The sequence below is a fragment of the Spodoptera frugiperda genome, chromosome 9, assembly GCF_023101765.2.
Source record: "Spodoptera frugiperda isolate SF20-4 chromosome 9, AGI-APGP_CSIRO_Sfru_2.0, whole genome shotgun sequence".
Lineage (NCBI taxonomy): Eukaryota > Metazoa > Arthropoda > Insecta > Lepidoptera > Noctuidae > Spodoptera > Spodoptera frugiperda.
In genome coordinates this window covers 4,537,081-4,564,232 of record NC_064220.1, presented here as the reverse complement: position 1 = coordinate 4,564,232, position 27,152 = coordinate 4,537,081, and the positions used below count along the sequence as shown (strand labels likewise).

The 27,152-nt window shown below is 43.5% G+C and overlaps 1 protein-coding gene across 2 annotated transcripts; it reads left to right on the top strand.

Annotated features, from left to right (window-relative positions):
• The first annotated feature begins 482 nt into the window (after window positions 1–482).
• On the top strand, window positions 483–26,248 carry LOC118270958 (kinesin-like protein Klp68D). Of its 2 annotated transcripts, XM_050695979.1 has the most exons (10): window positions 483–867; window positions 5,203–5,292; window positions 6,357–6,482; window positions 10,808–11,080; window positions 13,909–14,102; window positions 22,584–22,748; window positions 22,834–22,970; window positions 23,137–23,304; window positions 23,440–23,992; window positions 24,644–26,248. In XM_050695979.1, exons 1-10 carry the CDS (start codon window positions 763–765, stop codon window positions 24,975–24,977), a joined length of 2,145 nt encoding a protein of 714 aa, XP_050551936.1. In that variant the 5' UTR covers window positions 483–762; the 3' UTR covers window positions 24,978–26,248. The 2 variants fall into 2 exon arrangements, with proteins under 2 accessions (XP_050551936.1, XP_050551937.1); XM_050695980.1 differs by lacking the exon at window positions 5,203–5,292.
• Window positions 26,249–27,152: the final 904 nt, after the last annotated feature.

Sequence of the window (27,152 nt, the reverse complement as noted above, 5' to 3'; positions counted from 1 at the left end):
ACGTTAAGAAAGTTATTACTGGTATTAAATATTCATCATAATTAAAATTATATATTATCCTTATACATCAATAAATTAAGACAAAATAACTATAGAAAATCTTAATATTTTTATTTAATAAACCTAAAAGCTAAGAATCTAAACGTAATTCTGCTTTATAGCGATTGGCCTATATACGTTCTCTTCTCAATGGATTGGTTACAAATGCAACGACAGAGGGATTCCGTTGGTTAAAAATATTTATCAATTTAGTTTGATTGGACAATATTGTCAGTATTGTTTTGTAGACGTTAAGAATACTCGAGTTGTCATTCCTGCACTTCGTTTTTGATCGTAAAGGTACTTTCAAATTTCAACCTTATTGCTTGGTCTTGTAATACAAAATACAAATACCATAACTTTTTCTTAAAGTTCAGTTTGTGTATACGTAATTTTCTACGTCACACGATTCTGACATGCGCACAGCAGCGGGAAACTAATGTCAAATTAAATGAAATCAGTTGAAAAGTAATGTCCGCCAGTTGCGGTCGGCTACGAAACATCTTGATGTAATAAATTTACGATTTATATTTATTTTGTTTCGTTTTTAAACCTAAAATCGTGTTGTTCTAGTTGTAAATATTGTGCATTTGTGTCGACGGTACAGGGTTCTTCTTTTACGGATTTACTCGAACAGGTGATGTCGATAAGGGCACCTCGAATGGATCGATATCGGTGACTTTGAGTTGGGGTGAAAAATACGAAAAGAAAAGGGTTGTTATCATGGAGAAGTCCGCTCGGCCGCGGACAGCTCTCAATGAGTGTGTGAAGGTGGTGGTTCGATGTCGGCCGCTCTCGGAGAAGGAGAAGAATGAGGGCTACGAGGAGGTGAGTCCCTTGTAGTTGGTATTGTTTATGTCGGGCACCAGGCTGCGCAGACGAGCTGCGTCGCGTTATCCTGCCTGCGCTACGAATATTATTACAATATTTACGTACTAAATATTATTAAGAAAAACAATCAATGCGTAGGTACATACTTGCGATTTTAGTGTAGGTAATCGTGTTATCTAGATAATTAAAAAATATATTTAAGGATACTTATGATATAACTATTGCTGTAAACACAATATTTTAACACAATATGTACACAGTACTCTCTCCTACCTAAATCCAAGAAATTATTGTATTTTCAGTTTAGGACCTGTATGTTTCTACCTCCAAATTATGTTTTTATAAAGCATGCAGAGTTCATAAATTTGACCAAGGGTCAATACTTTTATTGTTATTGAATATTATTCAAGTACTTAAAATGTAATAAACTGCTAAAAGACTAAATAAAATGATTAGTCAACTGGTAAATTGGTTTAAGTACACATTTATTATGAGGTTTTGAACTGTGTACTAGTAACTGTGTAAAATAACAAATTGCATAATATAGTAGTTTGCAATTTTTTTTGCATCATTCATACTTATTTTTCTTAAAATTAATAATAAGAATAACACACCTACTTATTTGCTTATTGATCTTAAAATAAATTAAATTAGCAATTTTATACTAAAAGTAATCATAAAATATAATTAATATGTTGACATTATTTCCAGATTCGTTAATAATCTCTCATTTATTATTGGAATAATTAATTTTTAATTTAGGAAACAACCCTGTTTCATTAATTGTTGGAAATGTGTGCCAGTACCATTCATAGCACCTATTTTACTATAATGGAGTTACTTGCTGGAATGTGTGGTAGATAGGTATTTAAAAGACTACAAACAAAGTATCATAGTGTAGCAGCAGCTGAAACCATATCAAATATCTACTAGATACTAGAAGACACCTCAACAAGCCCGATGCTATACAAGCTTCCTCCTGACTTGAGTAGTGGAGGATGGAGTACTGGGCTGTGATTCATGTCTCTAGGTGCATGAATCATGCTCTCAAGATAAAGAGTGTTGTTTGTAAACTATGTGCTTGTATTGTATTGTCTGAAAGCATTTATTTACCTTGGCCGTACAAATCTGAGATCAGAAATGGTTGTTTATTTTTACTGTCTGATATTCACCCTTGGTCTGCTGGAATGTAAGGCTGTATGTTGCACAATGTATTATCTATTGTGTCTCCTGGTCATAAAAGTAATGTAAATGTTCAGGAATATACAATTCAGTTATATTTTATTTCCAAAAAAATTATGTAACTAAATAATAAAAAACAATTACCTATTCAATGTTTCTAGCACTTATCATTAAAATATTTCTATTTTTACTAATCAATACATGGCATGCAACAGAAATCTACACCTTTACTGCCAAACCTACCTACTTACATAGGTATCAGAATATTTATCTAAGTAAAGGATAAAATATAAACCATTGAGTTAAACCAATATTTATACACATAGGAGTATAAATTAACCATTATTAACCATTTGATAAATATGTATTTTTATTTAATGAAGACTCAAGATCACCTGTTTGATATTATAATTCGTAATTAGCGTGTTTGCAGTTAGCATTTATTGACTAAATAAAATACGTAAATATATGATTTGGCTTTTGTTATGAATTTCATGTCGAAAATATGAATATATTCATATTCATATATTTTTTTTACTTTTAATATCCTTTTTCGTTGTCTGTTCCATATCTGGTATAAATTGATATAAAATAAATTATTTCAGTTGCTAGTTGAGTCCAGATAGAATAATACTTGAATTATGTGAGAATCAGTCTATTTCATTGTTTAAACTTTACATTGTAAAACGTCATAGGCAACCTGAGCTCGTATTCTTACTAGTAATGTAGGTACATGCTGGCTGTCTTTACATCTACAGAGATGAGTACCTGTAAACACAAGAGTCATAATTATGCTTCGGCGATCTCGGACAGGTTCTACTAAGTAGGTTTAATGACACAAACGTGGTCCTGCCGCTAACTGACGCGTCTCTCGCACAAAGCAGTCCGCCTTGTTCCGCGAGCGCAGTCCTGCATCGTTAATTTAACACTAACACGACATTTGCGATGGTAATTGACTCAGTATTGCAAGTGTTTACGAATTCGTTAGCCACTCACCCACCTTATACGTCTTGTTTACCGCAATGTCTTCTATCTGCCTATCGCAGCTATTCATGTGTTACATCTGCATGAAACGATTTGTAAAGATGTGCAAACATCAATAAAGATTATCCCCCGAGGGCCGCGCCGCAACACTTGGCACTTGCGCTTGCGATCACTCAAGAAGGGCAGTCTTTGTTTCTGAAGTAGGTAGCAGACGACTGTCTTCCTAAAATCTAAGCAATCGTAGGAAAGATTTACAGACTTCAAAGATACCAACATAAAACATCCCTATCTGGTATCATCATCCGCTAAGGTTTCCCTATTAAGAGGGGTTTGCCGGAATCATGCATGTGAGGCTGCCTGGGCATCGCAGTAAGGTCACTAAAATTTCGAGAATGAGTTCCCTGTCGGACCTTCACTCATAGTTTTGACCCGGACCTCTCTGACTCTTGCTAAGTAACATCAGCTCTTTCCTTATTGCTACCAAACAAGTGGCTCCTCCCCTACTATTATATTTTCTTAGTTGTGATCGCCAACATAAATATTAACCAAGTTGAATGGTCGCTGGTCTCTCACACTCCCACAGACATAACATATAAAGATAGGTTTGATTATTAGTAGGACTCAGCTTTCTATTAAACTAGATGTACTTAGTTTCGACCTTCGAAGAAAAGAACCTTTATTATTATGTATAATATGTATACTTATTTTAGATTTGTTACAAGTTATCATAAACACACACATGTCATGTGTTATTTGAAACATAAGTAGGTGAGCAGTAATGCAGTAATGTCCATTCGTGGCTGCACCATATTAGGCGCGGATCATCTGGTACGCGCGCCGACCTTCTGCTGTCCGCAGCCACAGCGACAACGCACTCGCTTTGTATTGTATCGTACGCAATCAATCTCCGCGAATATATCTGTGAATATTCTCTTCAGACGTTACTTAAGAATGAAGAGGTAGGTAGAGTAAAAACTACCCTACTAGAGTACTTGGTATGTACGATAAAACTTAGATTCATCAGTAGGTAGTAGGTACTTATATTGATAAGTACAATGGCTATGGTAGACCGTCAAGTTTCCCATTTTTGCAACCACTGAACTTATGTGGCAGCAGCACAGCCTGTACAGCGCTGCAAAATCCTCGAGTATTCGTTATTAAAATAGCCAGCAGTAGATATCTCACGTTTGTAGGTATCTGTATTGTGTTGAAGTCATTGTCAGGTAACAACTGCTTGTATTTTTGGAGCAGTCCTCTTTTTCTGAATAGTGTACTCGACGGCGAGATGCCAAACACGAGTTTTTGTTGCGGTGAAACTTAACCAGCGGTTAGCGGTTTCTGTTGCTGCACCGTCTACAATTTGGTCGCAAATATTTAACTGCTTTGAAATCGAGCATCGACCTTGGAAGTAAAGAGATTAGTGATCATTTGGTCAGAAAAGTTGCGCAACTATTACTTTTAGGTGTAATTAGTCATGAAAATGTTTTTCTTTGTCGTTTGTGGTGTGCTGCACTACTTAAGTACTTAGTAAAACTGAAATATAACTTTATTCATTTAATTGTAATCACCTACTTGCTGTCGGTTATGATACTAACGATGTCCTCGTTGGACTTGATAATTCTGCATAATTAATTGATATTCTAGATTTCTTGCGATTAAATAATTTCCTTTTTAATTTTATTAATAAACTAGTTACTTCCGCGCGGTTTTACCCTCTCTGCTAGGCTTCTATTGCTCACAGCGAGATGTTGTATAGGATGTAATCTTCCTCAAAAATGGAGTATCCAACACAAAAAGAATTATTCAAATCGGAGCAGTAGTTCCGGAGATGAGCGCGTTAACAGCTTTATATATTAGTATAACTAGTTCAAAACCTTAATCTGTGCCTTAATGCCAATGTTAGTACACAAGATAATAATTAGCAAAAATGATACAATAGGTGTAAGCCTGTAAGGCGCCCAATATGCGTTAAATATGTCATAAAACGAGACGTACTTATCTCTTACATAATACATTATTTATGAAAACTTATCCTCAAAAATAGTTACTGACTTATGATCACTGACTTTAAAGATATGAGCCTTCATCAGTCGGTGTCGTGTGATGTTGTTAATTGTAAGAGCGGCTTGATGTTTATTTTTAAATGTTTTCTTTAATTGTGTTTAGGTGAAGAAGAAGCGCACAGAGCAGACTTGGTACGAGCGGCTGTCCACTAAGACTCCGGTGGACAATAAAGCATGTGATGTCCGTTTACAGGTGTGGACTGTGGCCACTGGCCTCGTGGTGGCTCGGGCACTAACTGGCGCTGGCCAGCACCAGCCGCGCACTAACCCGGTGTGGTCGCAGCTACCGGCGCTAGGCGATAGTGCGCCGTAACAACGTTCATCTGTACTTACTGTGTACTAACTTTCCTGTAACTTTGGTTTTGACAATATTTTTGTCCACAATTTCAAAGACATAATCAAGTATAAGTTGTTAAGTAGCCATTTGACTAACACGCAGACAGGTGGTTGTAGTGGTTTCCTGGAGACGACGCCATGATTACATTGTATTCGAGCCATTCGATGGACTACTGAGGTGGTTGAACATTAATTATCGTCACGTCAATAACAACACGGTGGTGGTTGTCGGTGCTTACTTATTCATCTGTTCAAGGAAACGAGTCAATACACAAACAAATCAATACGTCAACGCTTTCATAGCTACTTCTAACACGCGGCAGGAAACATACACCAATGTACGGTATTCGACAGTTGCTGGTCAAAAACGCACGCTCGGCTGCGTCACGTACCGACTCACAATACTTTAACAGAGACTGCAAACTATGATACTGTAGCGATGTTGATGCTGTGGCAGATACGAGGAGCACAGTCAAAGTTACGATAATGTTGTAATGTAGGCGTAGCGTCACTCACTCACATTGTCCATTGTACATTCGGCAGTGTCTGACAAGTATGTAATACGGAATATGTGGTGGTGGAAGCTTGTTAAACATGAGTAGATACTAGATACGCTAGTGTTGGCAAATAAACACGTATTTATTCAAATTAACAAGCAAATAGATATAATTACTTAATTTTTCTGCTATCGAGATCACAGACAGGGTGCCTGTCTGGGTGAGCAAGGCCCTTTAAAGTTGTGGAGGTAATATTAACTCCAATCCAACGAAGGCAGAAGTTTACTTCAATGTCACTTACGGCTAGTTTTAGTGAAGTAGATGTGGACTACGCATAACGATAGAATTTGGTCGAGTGTTAAGTCCAGGAGTTGGTGGACTCCCTCAGTTCTGAGCCATGTTGTGATACTTGTGTGTGGTGCAGGTGGTGAAGGTATGGCCGGAGCGCGGCGCCGTGCAGGTGTACAGCCCCAAGGGGCAGGACAAGATGTTCACGTACGACGCCGCCTACGACTGCACCGCCGACACACAGACCATGTACGATGAAATGGTGAGTTACATTCATAGTTCATACTTGCACTTTTTATTAAATTATGGATTAACGATTAATCCTCCCCGTGTTGCATAATTTCCTGAATACCATACCTAATGGTAAGCAATTGTCGACGCCCTAGAATTTCTGCAACACCGGCACCGGGAGGATTGATACACAAATAAATTTTCAGACTTCGACTACTTGCAGTTCTTGCATTCATAATCATTATCGAGATCATATGAGCCCAGGTTCATTCGCTGCTGGGTACAAGCCTGCCCCTTTGTATGCAACAGGTCTCGGTTTTACACATCCCGCATCTCATCTGTATCCTACGACTCTAACGATATTGCCCAACAGCCTAATAGTTGGAAGTTTTGTAAACTAGTATCTAAATATTTCAAAAGTTATAACAATTTAGATTCCCCTCTTAATGTTGAGTGCGTCTTCTCAATAGTAAAATGATCACTCATGAAATCATGATTTAGTGCGTACTGAACCTATTTTCGGGTCGTGTAGTAATTTCGTCTATTTTCATCATAATTATGTAATTCAGTTGATGTGGGCAGTAGGAGATGGTAAGTAAACTACACAATGTTCCGCATTTTTATTTTTAAGAACAGAGTTCAAGATGGGTACCAAAACCTAAAAACAAACAATAAGTTAAATTGAAATGCAAAATATGACTATTATATAAGTACTGAAGGATTATTATCCACACACTGATAGGTTATAAGCCGGCGCTAAAGTTCTAAACAAAATTATTCATTAAAACCTTAATAGATATAATACCTAATCAAACTTCTTACCTATCAATACTTATAATGTAATAGTATTTATTTCCATTTTTTTTTTTCGTATTTTAAATACCGTTTTATAGCATAAGACTACATAGATATGTTTTGCCACCTATAATCTACATAGGTGCGAAGTTCTCATCAGTATAAAATCTTTATTGGAAAACGTGACGCATTACTCACTCCTAAAATTTCCGGATGCACCCTCGGTTTCCCTAAGATTCTATCATCAGATCCTGACTTGGTGGAAATGAGACCCTTTCGGGAGTATAACTTCTCCAGCAATAAAGAATTTTGAAAATTGTTGCGCAATAGGAAGAGTAATCGGCTAACAAAAAAACAAACATCCGAACTTAGTACCTCCCCCTTTTTTGAAGTCGGTAAAAAGGTCTTCAGCGAATTAAGTTTAGGGCGAGATACTTTAGATTTGAGTTAGTATTCGAGTGATGCACAATAAAGATGTGGTTAATAGTGGAAGTGTGTCAGTTTCAGCGGAGCGTTGTATAATATATCGTAAACGTATGAATATCAGGAGAAATCCGCGCGTACGTCCGCGCGCGGCGCATTCCCCCGCGCTGTGGGTGCTGTGACGTCGACTCGACGCAATACTGCTGCTGTACGTAGACACTCGGTAGTATTGCCACTGCTGCCAACATTACTTCCCGGAGCCAAAACCAGAAGGGAATACTGACGTTCCTTACTTCATACTTCAGGAGCTCGGTTTATTTAAAATCCACAATCTCCCCACGCAGGGCAGTAAGCGCTGAGTGTCAGCAGTTCAAGATCACATTTTCATTGGGTGATCAATAACTAGCAGATAGCGGAGAGAGACGCATTTAAAGTCCAACCACATATTATTAGGTAACTAGGCACTAGCGAGACTCGCGATAACATCGTGGGCAGAGGTAAGTACTTGCTGCCTTACTGCATGGCCTTCGTTATGCCAATTTACACAAAAACCTTATTGTACACAAAAAGCCTTCAGGTACCAATCAGTCTGACTAATGGTATAAACCTTACCCATAACAATTACTTCTGTGGCTTTTTGTATTGACTTGGACTTTCAATTCAATTTGATGTAGTGCTGGCAACAATACTGCGCCTCCGACTACTTGTGGCCAGTTTGTAGTGTTGCCGTCGTCCAGGCAACGTGGCCGCGCGCGTCTGATTGGCCGTGTGTCGCTGGGCCCTAGGCCGCGACTGCCACAGTTAGGATATCTACTACGTTTATTTACCAAGGACGGCTCCTTGACATTCTAATTATATTATTACCTGAACAAGTTAAACAGTCTGGGTAGTTGAGCAGCTGGTCTGTACATCCATAGCTATAATATGGTTATGTCTAGTTCAAGCTAAATAATGCAATATTGCTGATATAGCTTCGTCGCTATGGCCCTTTATGACGGGTCGGATCGGATCATGACATGCGTCTTCAAGTAATAATGAATCTATACAATTTACAAATTACAGTACGTTTAGGTACCCTTTACGGTGAATCTTAGTTTCGCAATAGTAATGTGAACGGCAGCGTGGACGGAAGTAGATTCGCCATTGCTGAGGGCGGAAGGTAGCATCTCGCAGCTACCGCGAGCCTCCTACGTACAGCGCCGTGCCACTTTCAATGGCTGGCATTGGCAGCATCGAAGGTCCCTTCAATGTTACCATGTTTTCTTCAAAACGCTGTGATTCAACCACGGCGCGTGGGTGGCGGCACTGCTGGAAGGGGCAACCTCGCCGCGCCGGTATAAGTACGTCGTTGTGTGATGTGCTCATGTAAGCAACACCTTTTCAAACCCATAAACTTCACATATTACCGTATTTTTCCATCGCGAATAAAATATATTATGTATACTGCTAGACTACACGGCACCTAATCATCAGTAACAGTTTAGTATTGTAGGTACTTACTTACCTAAACGTATACTAGTTATAACTAAGCCAAACAATCAAATAGTCGATTGTTTAGCCTCAAGCGAGACCGAAACTCGTTTAATACTACAATAGAGATAAACAAAGCGCATTGTGGAAACTATTGCAGCGAACATGACGCGTGCACCTGCACGATGTATTGTGCACATTTATATCGGGAGCCACTGGCCAGCGATTCTGCTCAGATAGCACGATTCAATGGATGTCAACAACCGTAAATACAATAAAAAATATTGTTCTGAAAAAGGTCGACATCGACACGCCATTATGAAGGAATGACGTCATTGCGAGCTCTGAGCGCTCCGCATCAACTTAGAGAGGCCTCTATTGTGGAGCATTGCTTGGCAGCTGTGTCACTGTACTGTACCACTGCGCTGCCCATACCACACTCTACCATTTGGAGTTAGGTAGGCCATTTGGGAAAGGGGGCTGTTAGCTGTTTACAACAAATATAGTCAATTGTCTATGTAGCCTGACTTATGGTACTGATGGCATTAGTACATCATCTGTAAAAAAAGTACATACATTGCGTAAATGTGAATACTTACATATTTTGAACAAAAACATTATTACATAAGACGATTATAGTTCGACAGAATGGCGTGTAGTGACCCCTAATACCTTTTTTTTTTTTTTTTTTTTTTTTGAGGGGGAAAATCATCCAATGACTTCTCCCGCCTTGGGTGAGGCGGGAGGGAGTGTCAGACTCTTACTGACTAAAAACCACCCCGTTCCTTCTCCTGCTTTGAGCCGGAGCCCCGGTAACCTTTTACGTTGTCCGCAGCTCCGGATCAGGCATCAGCCCAACTAGGCCCCATCTGTGGTGGTCTGGCTCTTTGAGGCGCGCGCGGAACGCGACGCGCCGTACGCACGGGTCTGGTTGTGGTCGGGCGGCGAGCTACCCTTACTCGCCGTCCGCAGACCCGCACTTACGGTGGCCGGAGATCGTCACGCGATCCCCGACGCCCGGAGTGTCTTCTGCGGCGGCTGGGGCGTGAGGAGGATCGTTCCCTCACGCGCTCCGCCTCCTCCTTAGCTAGCATGACTGCTTCGCAGAAGGAGGAGACGGCGTCCCATTCCCCCTCGCTCCGCACCATGGCCTGAACCAAAGCCGGACGCGAGAGGTCACCGTCGCTGATCACATCCCTGAGGACACGGCGGTGCTCAGCCCATGCAGGGCACACCGCTACTGTATGCTCCACCGTGTCCTCCGGGTGATCCACGCAATGCCGACACCCGGGCGTTTCCTCCCGCCGAATCCGAAACAGGTACCTACCGAAACTTCCGTGTCCGGTAAGCACCTGCGTCAGGCGGTAGGTGAGGACGCCGTGACGCCTCTCTAGCCACTCCTCAAAGAGGGGACTTACCGCTGCTATAACAGCGAGCCCAGACCCCTAATACCTACATTTGTATATTCCGTTACTAAGAAGTGACTGAGTGTCTCTATGACAGGACTCGTTTAGCAAATAACTATTAATTAGGAATGTACCTACGTAGTATGTAGGAACTCAGGAGAAGGGGAACATTTCCATGTGCATATCGTAGTCGGCCGAATCATCATCAACAACAAGCCGCATACATAGAGCTGTCATGTGTGACACAGTATTGTTCTTCCAGGTGCGGCCGCTGGTGGCGTCAGTGCTGGATGGGTTCAATGGCTGCGTGTTTGCCTACGGGCAGACCGGCACGGGCAAGACGCACACGATGGAAGGCACGGCCGACCACGAGGGCATCATCCCGCGCGCCTTCCGCCACATCTGGGCACACATCGAGAACAGCGCCTCGCCCGACGTCACGCACCTCGTCTCCTGCTCCTACATCGAGCTCTACCTCGAGGACGTCAGGGACCTGCTGTCCAAGGACTGCAAGAAGCTGACCATCAGGGGACAGGTACTTACTCCATTCATGACTCAAATGAGATGAAACATGTGTTCTAGCAAACGTGACGTGTAATCAGTAGTCATTAAAACAGTAGCGCGTGTTGGTCCGGGCTTGCGGGAGCCGCGGCCGGGTCACTGTGTCTGTAGCTCAATACCACAATGTGCGATACTGTGACGTCACGAGCGCGCCGTCACTGCCTCACTATGGACGCCGCTTCCTTCCATTCTCCACAGTAATGAGCTCCGTTGCACTTGGCACCTCGCCAGAACGATAATATTTTATCACGAATCTTACGCTCATACGTCACTCAAAGTATAAAAGCTACTAAAACTTTTAATTTGGCAAATGTTTCCAGTAGAAATAGCTATGAGCTCATTGCCCGCTCTGCGCGAGTGTAACCTCACTCTATAAATCCTCCCGACGAACAACCGCCATGTTTACACTCGTATTATCATCACACAATAAGCTATTGTAGTATTTATAGTTTTACTCGTGTTTAAGCTTTAGGATTAAGAAATAGTTATTTTCTTTTTCTATCTCTGGAACGATCAATACAAATTGGTAAACTTTCTGTCACGCCATGACGTCACTTGCCCCAACAACTCAATCATACAACTAAAAACAAAATGGGTGAACCGCCAGCATTGTGTTGCTTGGCACATTGTGACACTAGCCAAGTGGTCGCCATTACGTAACGACTGCCATTAAACTTCGTTTCTCATGGTAATTTCCTGAACAACACGAGAAAGTAATGGGTACTCCTAGTAGGTGTCTGAAACCGGCAGTTGGGGGACTCGTATATTGGAATCACACAATCTGTGAGACGACGATATTAATAAAATGAATAAAAAATATTTAAATTTAATAATTAACGAGTAATGAAGACACCATGCCTTGAGTGCGCATGGAACTAGCCACTAATCACGCATGATGTAAGCGAGTCGCGACCATTCGCCAGTATGTAGATTGTCGCTACACCTTGACCATCGCGGCACTCCGAGCGAGCTGCACTACTGAGCTGACCCACCAGGTCAAGGATATACTCATGTGTACTTAAAAAATGAGTATTTTAACTTGGTACTTAATTAGCATGAGCGTGGCTGAATGATAGAGCTACAACATCAACAAGTGCTGCAGCCCAGCTGAACATAATAATATCTAAGCAAAGTAATAAGGTTGGAATTATATTAAGGAAACTCACTGATTGTGATATTGCTGTCGATGCGTAGTCCAATAATTAATACTAAACAATTTCCACCTTGTAGAGATAATAACTATCGCGGTACCTGGCACACCAAGTATTTCTAAAAAATGTTTGCTTGGTGTCAATGTCCATTTGTCTATTTAAGTATTTATTATGTATGACGTTTCGAGCGAATGTAATAACATGAGTATAATCACATGAGGCGAAAGTAACAACAACAGTATGCACTAGGCACGGGGTGTAATGTGTTACTTTCCTGTCTTGTGATGACTCATTGTCTGAACGCGATATCTACTGTAAAAATTGGCGATTATTACGATTTTACTGGAGAGTAGATTCAGTCTCTAGAGCGTCAATTGTGACCAGATCAGAAGCTATCAGCTGTTAGCACTCCATGTGACAGCTGATGTAGCGTGTACAAGTATTCCCACACGTATCAGTGCTGGCTGCACCTCGCCCTGTACCGGAGCGGTGTGGGCAGACTGGGCGGGCGATGCGGGCACTACTCGCTACCCGCTAGTACAAGCGCCGCGTGTCGCGCCCGTCGCCTGGCGACGCGGCGTCCCCACACTAGCACGTGCGGTATAATCCATACAATAATTATCTGAGTCGACGCGTGTGGCGAAAACGAAAGTAGGTATCAAGATCAACAAACCCACAAATTAGCAAAATGTTGCGTCCGTTGTGTACAGTAATACACTGGACTCGCTTTATTTACATGCATTGCGTTGCTATAATTTTATTTTGAAACTTCTGGAGTCATCGCAACTAATGCGCTATACTGTATGTAGTAATATCATAATCACACACACACACACACTTGTATTTGTCCGAGTGTAAGAGCAATGCGATAGCTCACAACCTTGGTATGCGTCACTCGGATGCGTCCAAAAATGTCTGCTTTCTGCACTACATTGTGCAAACGATAACTTTACGTAACACACCTCATTTAACAATGGGTACGCAACTACGTACTGTATGGTTTACGAGGTAATTACGTCAACAAATGAGTTATTTACTCGATCCATAATGTCACACACACACACACACACACACTGAGATCAAGGCCACTATTTAAATTGCACTCGAAAATGCATTATATGTTTGCAGCATCAATGACATGGGCTACTGTTTAGATCCCCATACTCACCTTATACAATTTCAGCCGTAAACATACCCACGAGCTTACTTTCAATAAAATCGATATTTGATTAGCGTCTTTAATGTCTAGCGCAGTACTGAAGAACTAGATAGTTCTGTAACAAGTTGACCGGCCTGTGTTGGACTATGCATGAACACAGAGTGAGCTGTGCTCGGGGAACGTTTCACTTTCTTTATGCGACCACTAGCCTGTCACACTTGTGCTTACCTAGGCTTGACATTCACTGTTGTCTGTCATGATTCATGTACCTATTGCAGATTTCAGGAACACCTGAATCATTTCCTTTCTCAAATAAACCCGGCCACTTCCCACCGCCGAGGAAACTACTTCACAGATACGAGTGTTAGGCGGTATGATGCCATACTGGAACACGCCGAGATGGTGTTTGTGAGCTTTGGGTCAGGATATAATAAGTAACAGTGTAGACGATATGTGGTGGCACAGTATACTACAAAGCTGGTATTGTGGCAGGAGCTGAACGGGTTCTACATCCCGGAGATGACGTCGGTGGTGTGCAAGAGCGCGGCGGAGATGGTGCGCGTGATGCGCGCCGGCAACCGCAACCGCGCGGCCGGCCGCACCGACATGAACGAGCACTCCTCGCGCAGCCACGCCGTCTTCCTCGTCACCGTCGAGACGGCGCACCGCAAGACCAACAGGATACGGTCAGTACTCGCCACTATTCTCCACCACCACACTAGGTATACCTACTCGTATCGTGGTGTAACCAGGCAAAACGCCAAATTAACAGGAAAACTGTATGAAACTAATTCTATTTTTAATTCTTTACCGACTGTATCGGAAAAATGCAAGCACTTACTCATTGTTACTGCTTACTCATGTTTTTATTCCGTTCACTTAAAATGTTAGTTTACGGGAGACCTTCGTGGAAATACCGGCGCCGCCATTATGAGACTGCCTGAACTTGAGCCCCTGCACTTTATCAAGGGCGTTCAGCCATTCGACGTCGTCATCGTCAGAGAATGCGACGGTAAAATTCTCGTTCCGTGTTGATGCTATAGAAAACACATTATCTGTGGGTATATTACTTTCCCAAAACAGTAGAGGAATGAAGTAGGGCTAGTCAGCACGTGGCATTGAATGAACCCGTCTAGACTAGAGTATTGATTAGCCGCGCGATGTATGCCGCGCGAATTATGAAGTGGCGAGGTGAGGTTGGAACAACAACGACCAACTTGTACTAAATTGGTTTACTCATCCAATGATGCGAGGCACGTTGACCCGCCTTTGTCCTCCGCCGGCTACAGATTAGACGAAATGCGAAAATATTCAATGCAATAAAAACGTTCATTTTGAAAGATTCTGGGCGTCCCGCCAACCCACATATCTACAAATATACCCAAATAATAAGAAATGTAAAATATCTATTGATTTTTAGAAGAACATACGTCGCTCACTATTCCCATTCCATGAAGCTGTTGAAAGTTTCTGTAATTTTCATGAATCTTCAATATTTTTATTTAATTAATTTATCAAAATACTAACATAGATCCATGAGGACCGCTTCTACTTAATGTAATGCTCGACAAAGCCCATTATTTTTCCTTTTTACATTATGGAGACTGGCATTTGTGTTCCTCGCGGTTTTGTTATTGCTTCTCTTCTGTGATACAAGGTGTTCCAAAAACACTGACGACTCTTTCTGAAAGAGTACTTACCTACTTAGTGTTGATCAGCACATAAATTGCGGCAATTACTGGTGTAATGAGGCTCGTCACCAACTGTACCGCATTGCCCGGTGAGTGGGTGCAGGCACGCGGATGACGCGACTGCTCCCGGCCTCCTATTGTGTGGCTAGCCTTCACTTGCTGAACACGCGCCAACAGAACGCACCAAATAAATAAGTTCCACATGGATCCAATGTACTCTGTCAGTGTCCGAGCTGCTCCGTATGAGATGAACTACTCGATATATGACACGTACGACAGCAGTGACGATGAAGACTTCAGGTAAGGTCCCATCTATCCAAGTATACAGAGTTACCATCCACAGTAGGTGCATGCTAGCCACAGGGTTCCGCGGTGCCGCCCCCAGATGTAAAACGAACATGTTACAAATATCCGCGCTGTGCATGCGACCCCGCAACCACGTGCTGATAGTTATGTAAACATACTAAATGTTATTGTTTATAAAACAAACTAACTTCCCTTCGTATCATTGCTTGCAATCATCCTTCAAATTCGTTCCTCACGAGAGTATCGAGCGGTCGAGCCGCGAGTCGTATCTAAGCACGGCCAGTAATTCATTCCGTAACAACGCTAATGTATGCACGACGGGGAAGTCACGACACGCCACGTGCGCGCCGCGCCGGCAAAAACTTAATGCTTAATGTCGTCCGTGAGACATTCGTGTTTGTGCGGCTGCTACCAATACAGCCTCGTAATTTCATGTAGCGATAGACGACGGAGGGCTGCAGCCAGCCGCTGAAAGATTCAAAACAATTCTAACAAGTTGCATAACACGCGGGCCTTCCGAAGCCTGTTCTGAAATGATAAGCGCGTCAAACGCGCGCGTGCCTTGCGTTACATAACAATAATACCGCCACTAGTTCTACTACTGCCCGCCACGACGCAAACAATGCAAGGCTGCAGCAGTGCACGCCTGCACCGTGCACCCCACCACTCGCCCGCTCGGGGAGACATTACACTGGTACAGCTAATGTAACAAGATGAAACTTCCAGACGTACTATTGTGACTACTGACTAGCTCGCTCGTGTAACCATTCCTTCTAGCTTCCAACACACAGTTTGGAAAAGTAAAAACATTTTGGAATAAATAGCAAGAGGGTCCGAGTTACCTGAATGTCCATTAAGAGTTTCGAGCGTGCAAATTTAGAATTTCCTCAGAGTTAATGGTTGAGTTGAATAGACTAATGTTGCGATACGTTTATTTAGTGGCTATGAATGTTATGACGCAACATGCATAGTGCATAATGCATAGTGGTAGCCGTCGCCATGTCGTACGCGACGTGTTGCTGAATAACGCTGTGAAGCCTACTGACGCGGCACTGGCGGCGGATTAACCCCGTTTCCAGTGAAAACGCGATGGAAACGTGAAGCGTACCTTGTGTACTCCCAGACATTTGCCCAGAACTGAAACTTAGCCCCCACACTCGTATTAGTTGGATACAGTAATACGTTAACGCATGCAATAGTACAGACTGCGTGGTATTCGATCTATCGACGTGATGGTGATCCACCACCACATTAAGCGCGGTGAGGCGGTGAGTCCAAGGCAACGACTCCAGACGTTTGCAGCTATTTCCTTATTTTTGTTTTGCAAAATGATAACGATATCACAGTCATGCGATATTTGATGATTTCTTAGAATGCGTGTCTTGTATCAGTATATCTGGTGTGCTGTTACTAGGCCTGTTTATTTATTTGCAATCAATATTTCATTCGATAGAAATTATATTCGTTTCGTGTTTATAAACGGCTGGTTCGCTGTTACACTACCGGCTTTGTTCAGTAACAATAATGAGGTGTGAACAATAGATACACCTACGTACTGAGATATGTATTCGTCATCAGGAGTGTGGTCTAGCTCGCGTCCTCGTGTTGTACTAGTAGTCCTATCCAAATGTTGTACTGTAGTTGGCTCAATGTGCCGCGTGGTGCCGCGATATGCCCTGCAGTGGGAGGTGGATCGCGTCGGCGGCTGTGTGTCATCTGTTCTTTACTTATGAAGTCCTGGTACCTACAGAGCGTACCAAGAATGGAGATATTGGCTGTAAACTGGGTGACTAACTAACACATTTCATGTGTAGGCATTGAGTCACTGGCCCCTAAGCTGCATGAGATGATCTAATTACAATAATTTATTGCTAAAAATACTCGTCGGCTCGGATTGCATTACAATACTAAACGCATCCACACACTTCATGCCTTTGTATAAGTGTACTCAGTAAATGGAAACAAACAACAAATACTTAATTTGCCAGGTCTCAATAGATAGCGAATGTAATCTCGATTGTTGTACCGATACTCGCGAGTGTCCAATACACAATACACGGAGTATCTTTACAGCAAACTGAAGTGTTTCGCTTACAAAATATAGATTCGCACTCCAATCCTCCAGCTGTTATCGCAGCGATAACGTGTTGATTACATTATAATAAGTCGCGTGTATCGCTCAAGTGAAATCAAATAGCTTTGTTGTGGTACGCGGGTACACCACCACGCGGGTGCCCTGTCCGTGATGCCCCACGTCCATGTTGCAGGACTAGCCGACAGCCAACAGGCAACAGGCGGAATGTTTGTCTGCGATGTAGTAGCGGAGGTGTAGCGCTGGCGCTGGCGCGGTGTTTGTAACCTTGTTTTATTCGATACACTGCACATTGGGAACGAATGTTTTGTCGTTTTTACGATTTTCATTGTTATATGATACAGTACTTTGATGCTTACTGAGCTCTCTGTCGGCCAGGAACAGCGTATTGCGAGTAAACAGCGCTGTCACCGTCCGGTCATCGCGACGTCTTCACCTACAGCGACTGGTACCCGCGCAGCGTCCCCCCCCCCCCTTGTATATTAGTGTAGTGTGTGCGATTTACGAGTAATTGTAATTTGCGTGTTTCTACAATTACAGCATAATGAGTGGCGGTAGCGAGCCAAGGACGAATTTCGTATGTTTGTACTTATTGCGGAGGTGATGCATTACCCGAGCCACTGCTACTCGGCTCGCGCACGCGCTCTGTGAAACAAATCACGGTCTATAAATGATGTATGGAGAATACAACAAAACTGTACTAAGTAATCTGTGGTGACGCAGGCGCTGCTCGCTTTAGCACTTATAAAAGTCATTTGTTCTGTAGTGCAAGATTTTGACATTGTATGCAAGTTGCAGCGATAGTATCTGAAACCTTGCAATAACCCTTGTACCCTCCAGCCACAGTCACGTATTTGTCATGTGTGTCACAGCTCGCTTCCTTCGTGTATTTGTTCTGTAGTCCAAACATATCAAACGAGAGACTTTAGGCACGCTAATAGACCTCCATATATGGCCAAAACTGAGAATCGTAGAAACCTTGTTATTGTGCCTATCTTCTGGCCTTTTCCCAACTAGGTTGAGGTCGAGAGTATTACTCAGATTGGGCTGAATATTGGTGCGTTACGTGCAGGCTGCCAAGTCTTGCAACCCGCACCCCTATTATACGAGATCATGTTGGAGATCCATCCCAACTTACTGAGCATTCTCCGTCTTATTCTGTCAAAGTCATCCACTAAACAGCAACGGTTCCTCCCCCCCCCCACCGCTATACTTACTATGTATTTTACTACAAGCCATGATACATGTGTGTGTGTGTATTAAGTGCATGCTAAAGTTATGGCCAGTGGGCTGGCGACGATATTGCGGTACAATCGAAGTAAATAAGTGATGTAACCCGCGACACAATGCTCATACTATCGACCGAGGTTGTATTTGTTTAGGCGACGTTAAACATCACACGCGCCTTCGTTTACACAGTTCTGTAAGTGTTCGGACATATGTAAACATTACATGTGCGGCCGTGGATTATGTAATCCGACATATAATAAGTATATATGTTTGATTTCAAGTTGACGTTGTATGAGTAGAGCAGTAGGTCAATTAACAAGCGGTTGCATAGCTTCCAGCTGTGGCATCCTGATGCCTTGAAGCTGTGACAATAACACTGACTACTGAACCTGCTCTCTACATAATATGCTCTGAACCTTCTTGACCGGAGGGTATGTGGCTGTGGGAAGTACGAGTTGAGACAATGTTCTGGCTAGCAGTCACCGCATGGCACAGCGCGGCGACGTAATGCGTTGTGTACATCGCCTCATTACTCACACTGTACACCAGCCTCCTTATCAGTTAATGACCTCGATATTATGCTACTTATTACATTATTCAGGTAGCGATTACACTCCTTGGTACAATGCGTATCATATTTCTTTACATATCCTGCCATACCCGTCCCCCCCTCTACTCTACACGATACACGATCCTGTATGTGAATGGGGTTGGATCATAGCAGATGGGTTATGAGCGTGTACAATAGCCAAGTTGACTAATATGACTAAAAGCAGTCTCAGTACAAGACTAAGTCAGACCTTGCTCAGTTTTTGTCTCGTTTCTAACTTATTGGTAGTTTATCAGCCGAAAAGATCTTTGTACAAAATGTAGTGTTTGAGCTCGTTGCCTGCAATCGATAAACTCAAGGCTACACCTAACAAAGTAATCATCTACGTGTAATTTAATTTGATCGTTTTTATCGAGTAAGTTGTTCGAACGTCGGACAAGGCGATACTTAGTCATGTCTCGATGGTATCACGCCAGATGTTGCGCCGCCTGCCGCTGCCCACTCTAGGAAATGTAGTGTGCTTGTAGTCGAATGTTCAACGGAACTACTTTATTCATAGATTACCTTTATAAATGTTATAATTTTATTTTTTAACCATTTCCGTGTTACGAGTAGTGCCCTCGCCTTGCTGTCAGTTCGCAGGCTGTACAACGCGCATAATGCAATGACTGAGAGAATTATTGAACAGATTCACGATGTGTTCATTAAGTAGCACGACGACTCGTCATTAATTACTATTCACATTTACTATTAAACCCGATAAGTACCTAGGTAATGGATTATTTGCACGCCACCGGGACGTAGGAGTTGTATTAGTAGATACTATGCTCAGTGTGCGCATGCGCCTACATATTATCGTAATGTGAATGAATGGTGCGAGTACGCCGCGCGCGTCGTGTGAAGGCATGTGGCAGGCACGCTGTGGCAGACACGCAGTGAGCCGGTGGGTGGACAGCATTGCGCCGTAGGTAGCCCTCGAGATATCGTAACACTAATCACTCGTAGTATCACATGGAGAAACTACGAGGAGCTTGAAGGGAATGACAGAAGGGAAGACGCAGACACAGGCCAATGCGAAAAGCCTTACATTTTTCAGTATACCAGTAAACTAGGAACACAGAGAAGTATGGCTGCATGCGGCATAGCCACGCTTTAGTCGAAGGTCGCGGTATTTAGTGTATTTAACCAGGAAGTGACAAATAAACATGTCTTTTTGCGAGATTTTTTCCTTGAATAGCAAGTTAGCCAATAGTAAGCCATTTGTAAAATGCGACACGGTGACAGCCACTGCTCCAGGCGCTCTGAAACATTACGAGTGTCAGGCACATATATGCGCTTTGTTAACATAATATCATCACAGTACATCAATAATCAATCCCATGTAATGCAAGGTGACCGTGGCACAATTTTATACACCGAAATCTTTTGCCTGACCCATGGGGTGGGTATGCTGTGCACTCTCTTGTTTGCTCACGTGCGCCCGGCAGAGACACCAGCCAACCACTGCTGTATCAATGAAGAAGCATTACTACAATATACTAGTATCCACTAATGACACAGATGACACAAGTGCTCAGCGTGTGGTGACCTCAATCAAATTAAAATTAAATAATAATGAGGCTAAAACTGTAAACGGTAAACGAGCAGACGGATCACCTGATGGTAAGCAATCGCCACCATCGTTGCCAGCCTTTTAGGGGTTATGAATTTAAGGGTTGTTGGAGAATCGCAATCGAATTGGACCTCCGGTAACCTCACTCAAACAACGCAAGCGTTGTTTCACGTCGGTTTTCTGTGAGGCCGTGGTGTCACTCCGGTCCACTCCCACACTTGAATCTGAAACACAATAGCAGTCAACTTAGCCCACTGCCTCCAATGTTTGCAACGTGCACAACTTGAGCTCAGACAAAGTCTCAGCAAATAGACATTAACCAGTTTGAAGGTTTTCTACATAACGCAGTAACAAACGAGGAAATACAATAAACATGTTCTAACTATCTGCAGCGACGTGATGTGATGTCCGCGCTGTGTACTCAGTCACGTGTGTTCCTGTGTGCACTTGTATTGACACATTTACTGATTAGCAAGAAGTTTAAAAGAGTTACAATATGTTACCAAGTATTACAATATGTATGGGCGTATATGCAGTGGTACCATGGAGTATGGTGTCCGGGTGGTTGGGACTCGTTCACAAATGAGAGTGTTGGCAACCCGCACTGAGTCATCAGTCACCGACCGCGGCGATCACACGCAGCTCGCAGCTCGCACCCGCCCGCACTATAACACGCGCGGTATTTGGGGAGCTACACGATGTCATTTCAGTTTCTGTTGAATATCATTGATTATTCAAATATCATTAATGTATATTTGAGTATCATCATAAATGCTAAAAAAAAGATAGTCGAATTCTACCGCTTTATATTTACTAATTATGTATTAGCGGATACAGAAGGTGATTAAAGAGTTGGCAATCTCCTAAAAACCAGTGCCACTGTCTGACCTCTGCTGGAGCGTATAATTGTGCTCAGCTGTACGCTACAAATAAACGAAATAAATCGATTTTCCTTCAAGGTCCAATTTATAATCTTATCAGAACAAGTAATCAACAAAGACGAGCAAAATTATAGTAGTACGTAGTAGTAGGTACTGATAATGTACCTAGATATTGTGTTTATTGTCTTACATTATAAATACTATTTAAATTGATCATGTTGCCCCATCGACATCGAGTGCAAAACTCAATTGATTTATCTCTTGCCAGACATCCTTGTATAGCTTGTAGCTTAATGACTACAACAAAGTATGTACCTTAGTATGTAAGTACTAAGTCCATAGTACATTGTCACATTATGATTGAATACCGGCGGAAGCAGTCAATAGAAGAGCGGCGCGTAGCCAGCATCGCCCCGCGGCACATGCGCGACACCCAGTGCATTGGCCCCAATCAGAGACTCCACGCTGCTGTAGGGGACACATACTTACATTAATTTGCACATTACGGCACACTGACAAACTTCTACCAAAGCAGGCATTTACATCAACAACAAGATCAGAACTTTAAAATGTATGTCTGCAGAGCCAATGTTCACAGATGTTTGTTTGTAAATGACTCCACAAACAAACATTCTCTCTATTTTAAGTAATAGTAACAAAGTCTACAGACGCATACTTTTCTTAAAGAAAATAGAACTTCGCAAAGTCTATCATAGGTTCATAGGCTGTACACCTATTTAATGTTTTGCTGCTTATTGCTATATTTGAGCACAGGAGCTAATTGTTTGCAATGCTGTGTCTGCAGGGTGGGGAAGCTGAACCTGGTGGACCTGGCGGGCAGCGAGCGCCAGCGCAAGACGGGCGCGTCCGCCGAGCGGCTGCGGGAGGCCTCGCGCATCAACCAGGCGCTGTCCTCGCTCGGGAACGTCATCTCCGCGCTCGCCGAGAACAGCCCGCACGTGCCCTACAGGTGCGCACTACCTCTACTGCTACTGACGTGACGTCACATAGCTCCAGTACATACGTCCGCTGCAACTTGTCGCCGTGTGTTGCAGGGACTCGAAGCTGACGCGCATCCTGCAGGACTCGCTGGGCGGGAACAGCAAGACCATCATGATCGCCAACATCGGGCCCGCCTCCTACAACTACGACGAGACCATCACCACGCTGCGGTACGCGCACAGGGCTAAAGGTAAACTCATCTTTATCATACCTATTTAGTTTTTAAATTGTACAGAAATGAGAGCTCAAAATCGCCTGTTTATAGGATGAGTAAGAAATAGTCGTTTGATATTTATATGTATTTATACTGCTTATGAGTTCTAAGTGATTGACCATGCCTGTGTCGTGTCCCGCAGCGATAAAGAACAAGCCGGTCCGCAACGAGGACCCGAAGGACGCGAAGCTGCGCGAGTACCAGGCGGAGATAGAACGGCTGCGCGCGCTCATCTCGCAGCGCCGCACCATCGACCGGCGCCCGCGCAAGCAGCCCAAGCAACGCTCGCAGCCAGCGCCGTCTGACAACTGTACGTGTACATTGCATGCTTACTGCTGGGGGACTTACAATCTCGCAGTCACTGTATACCCCTGTTGAAATATAATGGTTAGTGTGTTGTAATTTGGACTGAAGGATGTCACATGATTGTTTTTCCTTGTTCCAGCTGAAGAGGAGACAGTCAGTATAGAAAACGAAAACATACTGGCCGAGTCTACGATAGAACAGGAGAAGAAGCAGATGGAGGAGCTGGAGCAGCAGATCCGCGCGCTGGAGGAGCGGCTGGTGCAGGGCGGCGGGGGGAAGGACCTCATCAACAACCTCAACGAGGCGCAGCTCATCCTCGAGCAGCGGAACAGCGAGATCACGGAGCGCAAGAAGCGGGAGGTGGAGATGCAGCAGAAGATAGAGCTGGAGGAGGAGACCACCGCCATCGTCACCAACACCTTCGCCACGCTGCAGCAGGAGGTGGACCACAAGACGCAGCGGCTGAAGAAGTGCCTGGCGCGGTACGGCGGGCTGCGCGAGGAGATGGTGGAGCAGCGCGAGGCGCACGACGCGGAGCGGCGCGAGCTGGAGGCGCTGCAGGCCGCGCTCATCGCCGAGCTGCGCCGCCGCCTGCTCGTCGCCGACAGCTTCGTGCCGCTGGCCGGGCGGCCCGCCGTGCTGCGCGCGCGGTACAACGACGACACCGACCTCTGGGAGCTACGGGACCACACGTACGTACCGGGGACTACTGCATGTTCCTATTCAATCTACAACCCTTTGTTACAATCATGTTCCCGAAAATGTACGCAAAATGGTATATTTAAACCATGAATAAAACCGAAATTATTTGCTCCACAGTTTTGGTGCTACAATAAAAATATAATTATATTTTTCATCTTGACCGGCACTTTCAAATTTAACTCAAAATTGTACTAAGTGTGGGTGATGTCCTTTAAATTATTTGTATCTAATCCAATCTATATAGTGACTGCTAATTAGTGAAGGATATTTAAACACATGATTGTACTCATGACTCCAAACAACTTTCCCAAAGAAACTTGAACGCGCGCGTGCTTTTGCATGATCAGCTATTAGCAGCGTGGGGCCCGCGCCCGCATTACCGGAACACTAAGTAGAGGTATCTTAGAACTTTACGCACGCGTTATAATTAAATTTTATAGTTTTATTATTGTGATAAAAATAAAAATAATGGATATACAAAAAAAATCCTTGTGAAATTGTTTGTAATCATGCGTACAGTCACGTGTTTAAATATCCTTCACTACAATTACCAGTCGCCCTACATAAACATGTTACCAATTATTCAAAAGATTTTATTTCAGTGTAAAATCTGACCAAGTGTACGTGACGTGTGTGTACAGGGGCGTAGAGCCACTGACGACGCGGCCCGGGGCCGCCGGGCGACGGCGCGGCGCCAGCGCGCGGCCCGCCCGGCGCCGCGCTGAGAACGTGTTGGACCTCACGCCCATCCCCCTGCCCCCCACCACGCGCCTGTACTCGGCGCCGCGGCTGGCGCCCAGCCTGGCGCCCGCGCTGGCGCCGGCCCCCCGCAAGGACGAGGTGGAGGCGGTGGGCCCCGTGGGCGGCGTGGCGGTGGCCGCGGTGGCCCCCGTAGGGGGGGTGGCGGGGCGCAAGTCGGCGCGCGCGCGGCCCAGCACGGCGCACCACCGGCTGGGCACGGCCGGCGTGCGGTAGTGCCCAGGTGGCTGGTCCGAAGTCCCGTACGTTCCGGTCGCGGCCGGCGTCTCCACGGAAATGTGTCGAAGTACATTTCTCGTGCGAGAGCGGCGCGTACTCGCGATGCCCCCGCCCTTGTTGTAAGTTTTATACAATCCGATCGATCGACCCGGAGCTTGCCCGCCGCCCGCCCGCGACGTGCAGTGCGTGGTCCCGGCGCAGCGATGTCCAGTAGCGAGGCGCCGGTACGTCGCGGCGACGCGAGCCTCATCATGATCTCACTTCATTTCCCAGTATTTAAAAGACAAAGATTCCTTTGTATATTACTTTAAATACATAACGAGTATGTATTGTATAAGTGGTAGCTACGAATTGCACGATGGAGTCAGGGAGACGTCGCGCACACTGCTGCTCGTATTGTTTAGTTGTTGTTTGTTTTATAAGATTTTATTTTACCATTGTTGTCTCTTTTGTTTTTGTAAAATTTTATTTTGTGCCTCGGTACCAACACACGTGTTTGAGCTAGTGATATTAGATAGTTACATTTACAACGATGGAAATTATGCCGTGGAGCGAGTTGTTGGTATTGTCGATCCGTATATATTGATGTATTATTTCGAGGGCCTTGTACATAGAGGGATGTGATGTACCGTATGTTCAAACAAGTTACCAAAGAGTCCGCCGTCCTCAGCCGGCGCAGAGCTCCGCTCGGTGCTCGCGTTCCATTACGTGTAAATTTATTTGTGGATATGTTGATAATTATAATTTCTAAACAGTTTCTAGTCAATGATGATGAATTATATTCTTGTATACAAAATATTGTAAATAAAGGTATTTTAGGTATTTGAAAAGTATCCTTAATATCGAGTATGGAATAGAGTAAGTAGGTTGCTAATTAGCGCACAATACTTTTTGAATACCATTTGTAATACTGCGCGCATACCGGCGGTGGCCAATGTTGGCCATTGGTGGCCAGTAGAGGTCAGCAGTGGCCAGCAGTGGCCGGTAGTGGCCAGACTTGCCAGTGGTGGCAGACTGCGGGTGCGTGGAAGTCACAAGCCACGCTCGCGCCGTCCACACTCTACTTACTTGCTTTAAATTAAATCAATTTATATTTTGGGATTGTGAGTTATTTATGATGTATTCCTTGTATTGGCTTTATATTTAATTTAATTTAAATTATGAATGAAGAGGATCATGTATTGTGATATTTATAATTTGGTAACTGCTAGTCAGTCGTGCCGCATACACGCTTATACTCACTAATGAAATAAACATTTTAAATTGTATGTCTTTGTTTATTTTTACTTTACCCTGAACACTACAGCATGGACCATTGGACTATTGACCGTACGATAGCCGATCGACTGTTGTGCAGTGTGTCTCGGGATCGATTCCCGCACATGAATCAATTATCTGTTTGACATTTGCATTTACTACATTGGTAAACCTACAACGGCTAGTGATTCTAGAAGAGTTCTCCTAAGAAACCGCATCGAAATCAGTTCATCCGTTCGGGAGGTACAAATACCACAGACAGGTGAATATTGTGTGTGTATTACATTATATAATCTATGGACTTTCCGTATTTCGGATAGATACTCTCATGATTCCTGATGAAGTCTGATGTTTCTAGATTTGTTTGAATAATTCCGGACGTATGGCAACCCTGATTAGGTATAACAAGCGATGCACAACGTGGGATTACTGGGATTATAACTAGAAATAATAAGTAACTATACTATTGTTAGAGATTTTGGCCTACGGAGTATCTTATTTGAAAGGTTGTGGCAGACTTGTCCCCATGACTTGAATTTTACATTAATAATTTCCTAGAGGCGTGGTAACTTTGAAACAAACTCAAATCTCATTTAAGCTAATTTCGCAAAATTAATTTCAATAGATGGCGTTCGTGCTCAAATTTTTTTTACTGTTATAAGAATTATACGTAATTTTCTGTAGTATTAGTTAAGATACGAAAAAAATATCATTTAGCAAACGTCAAAATATGTTGAAAAAAAAAGACACTGCACAAGTTTATTTTTTGTTTCACAACAGTTTAGTAGTAAACATCAGTAACAAACAGCAACAGTAGTTGTTTTGAGATAATAGTAATGTCACCGGCTCACCTCTAATGTAGGATACAGAATAAAAAAACAATGTTTCCGAACGAATCATCACAGCAAAAGTTAT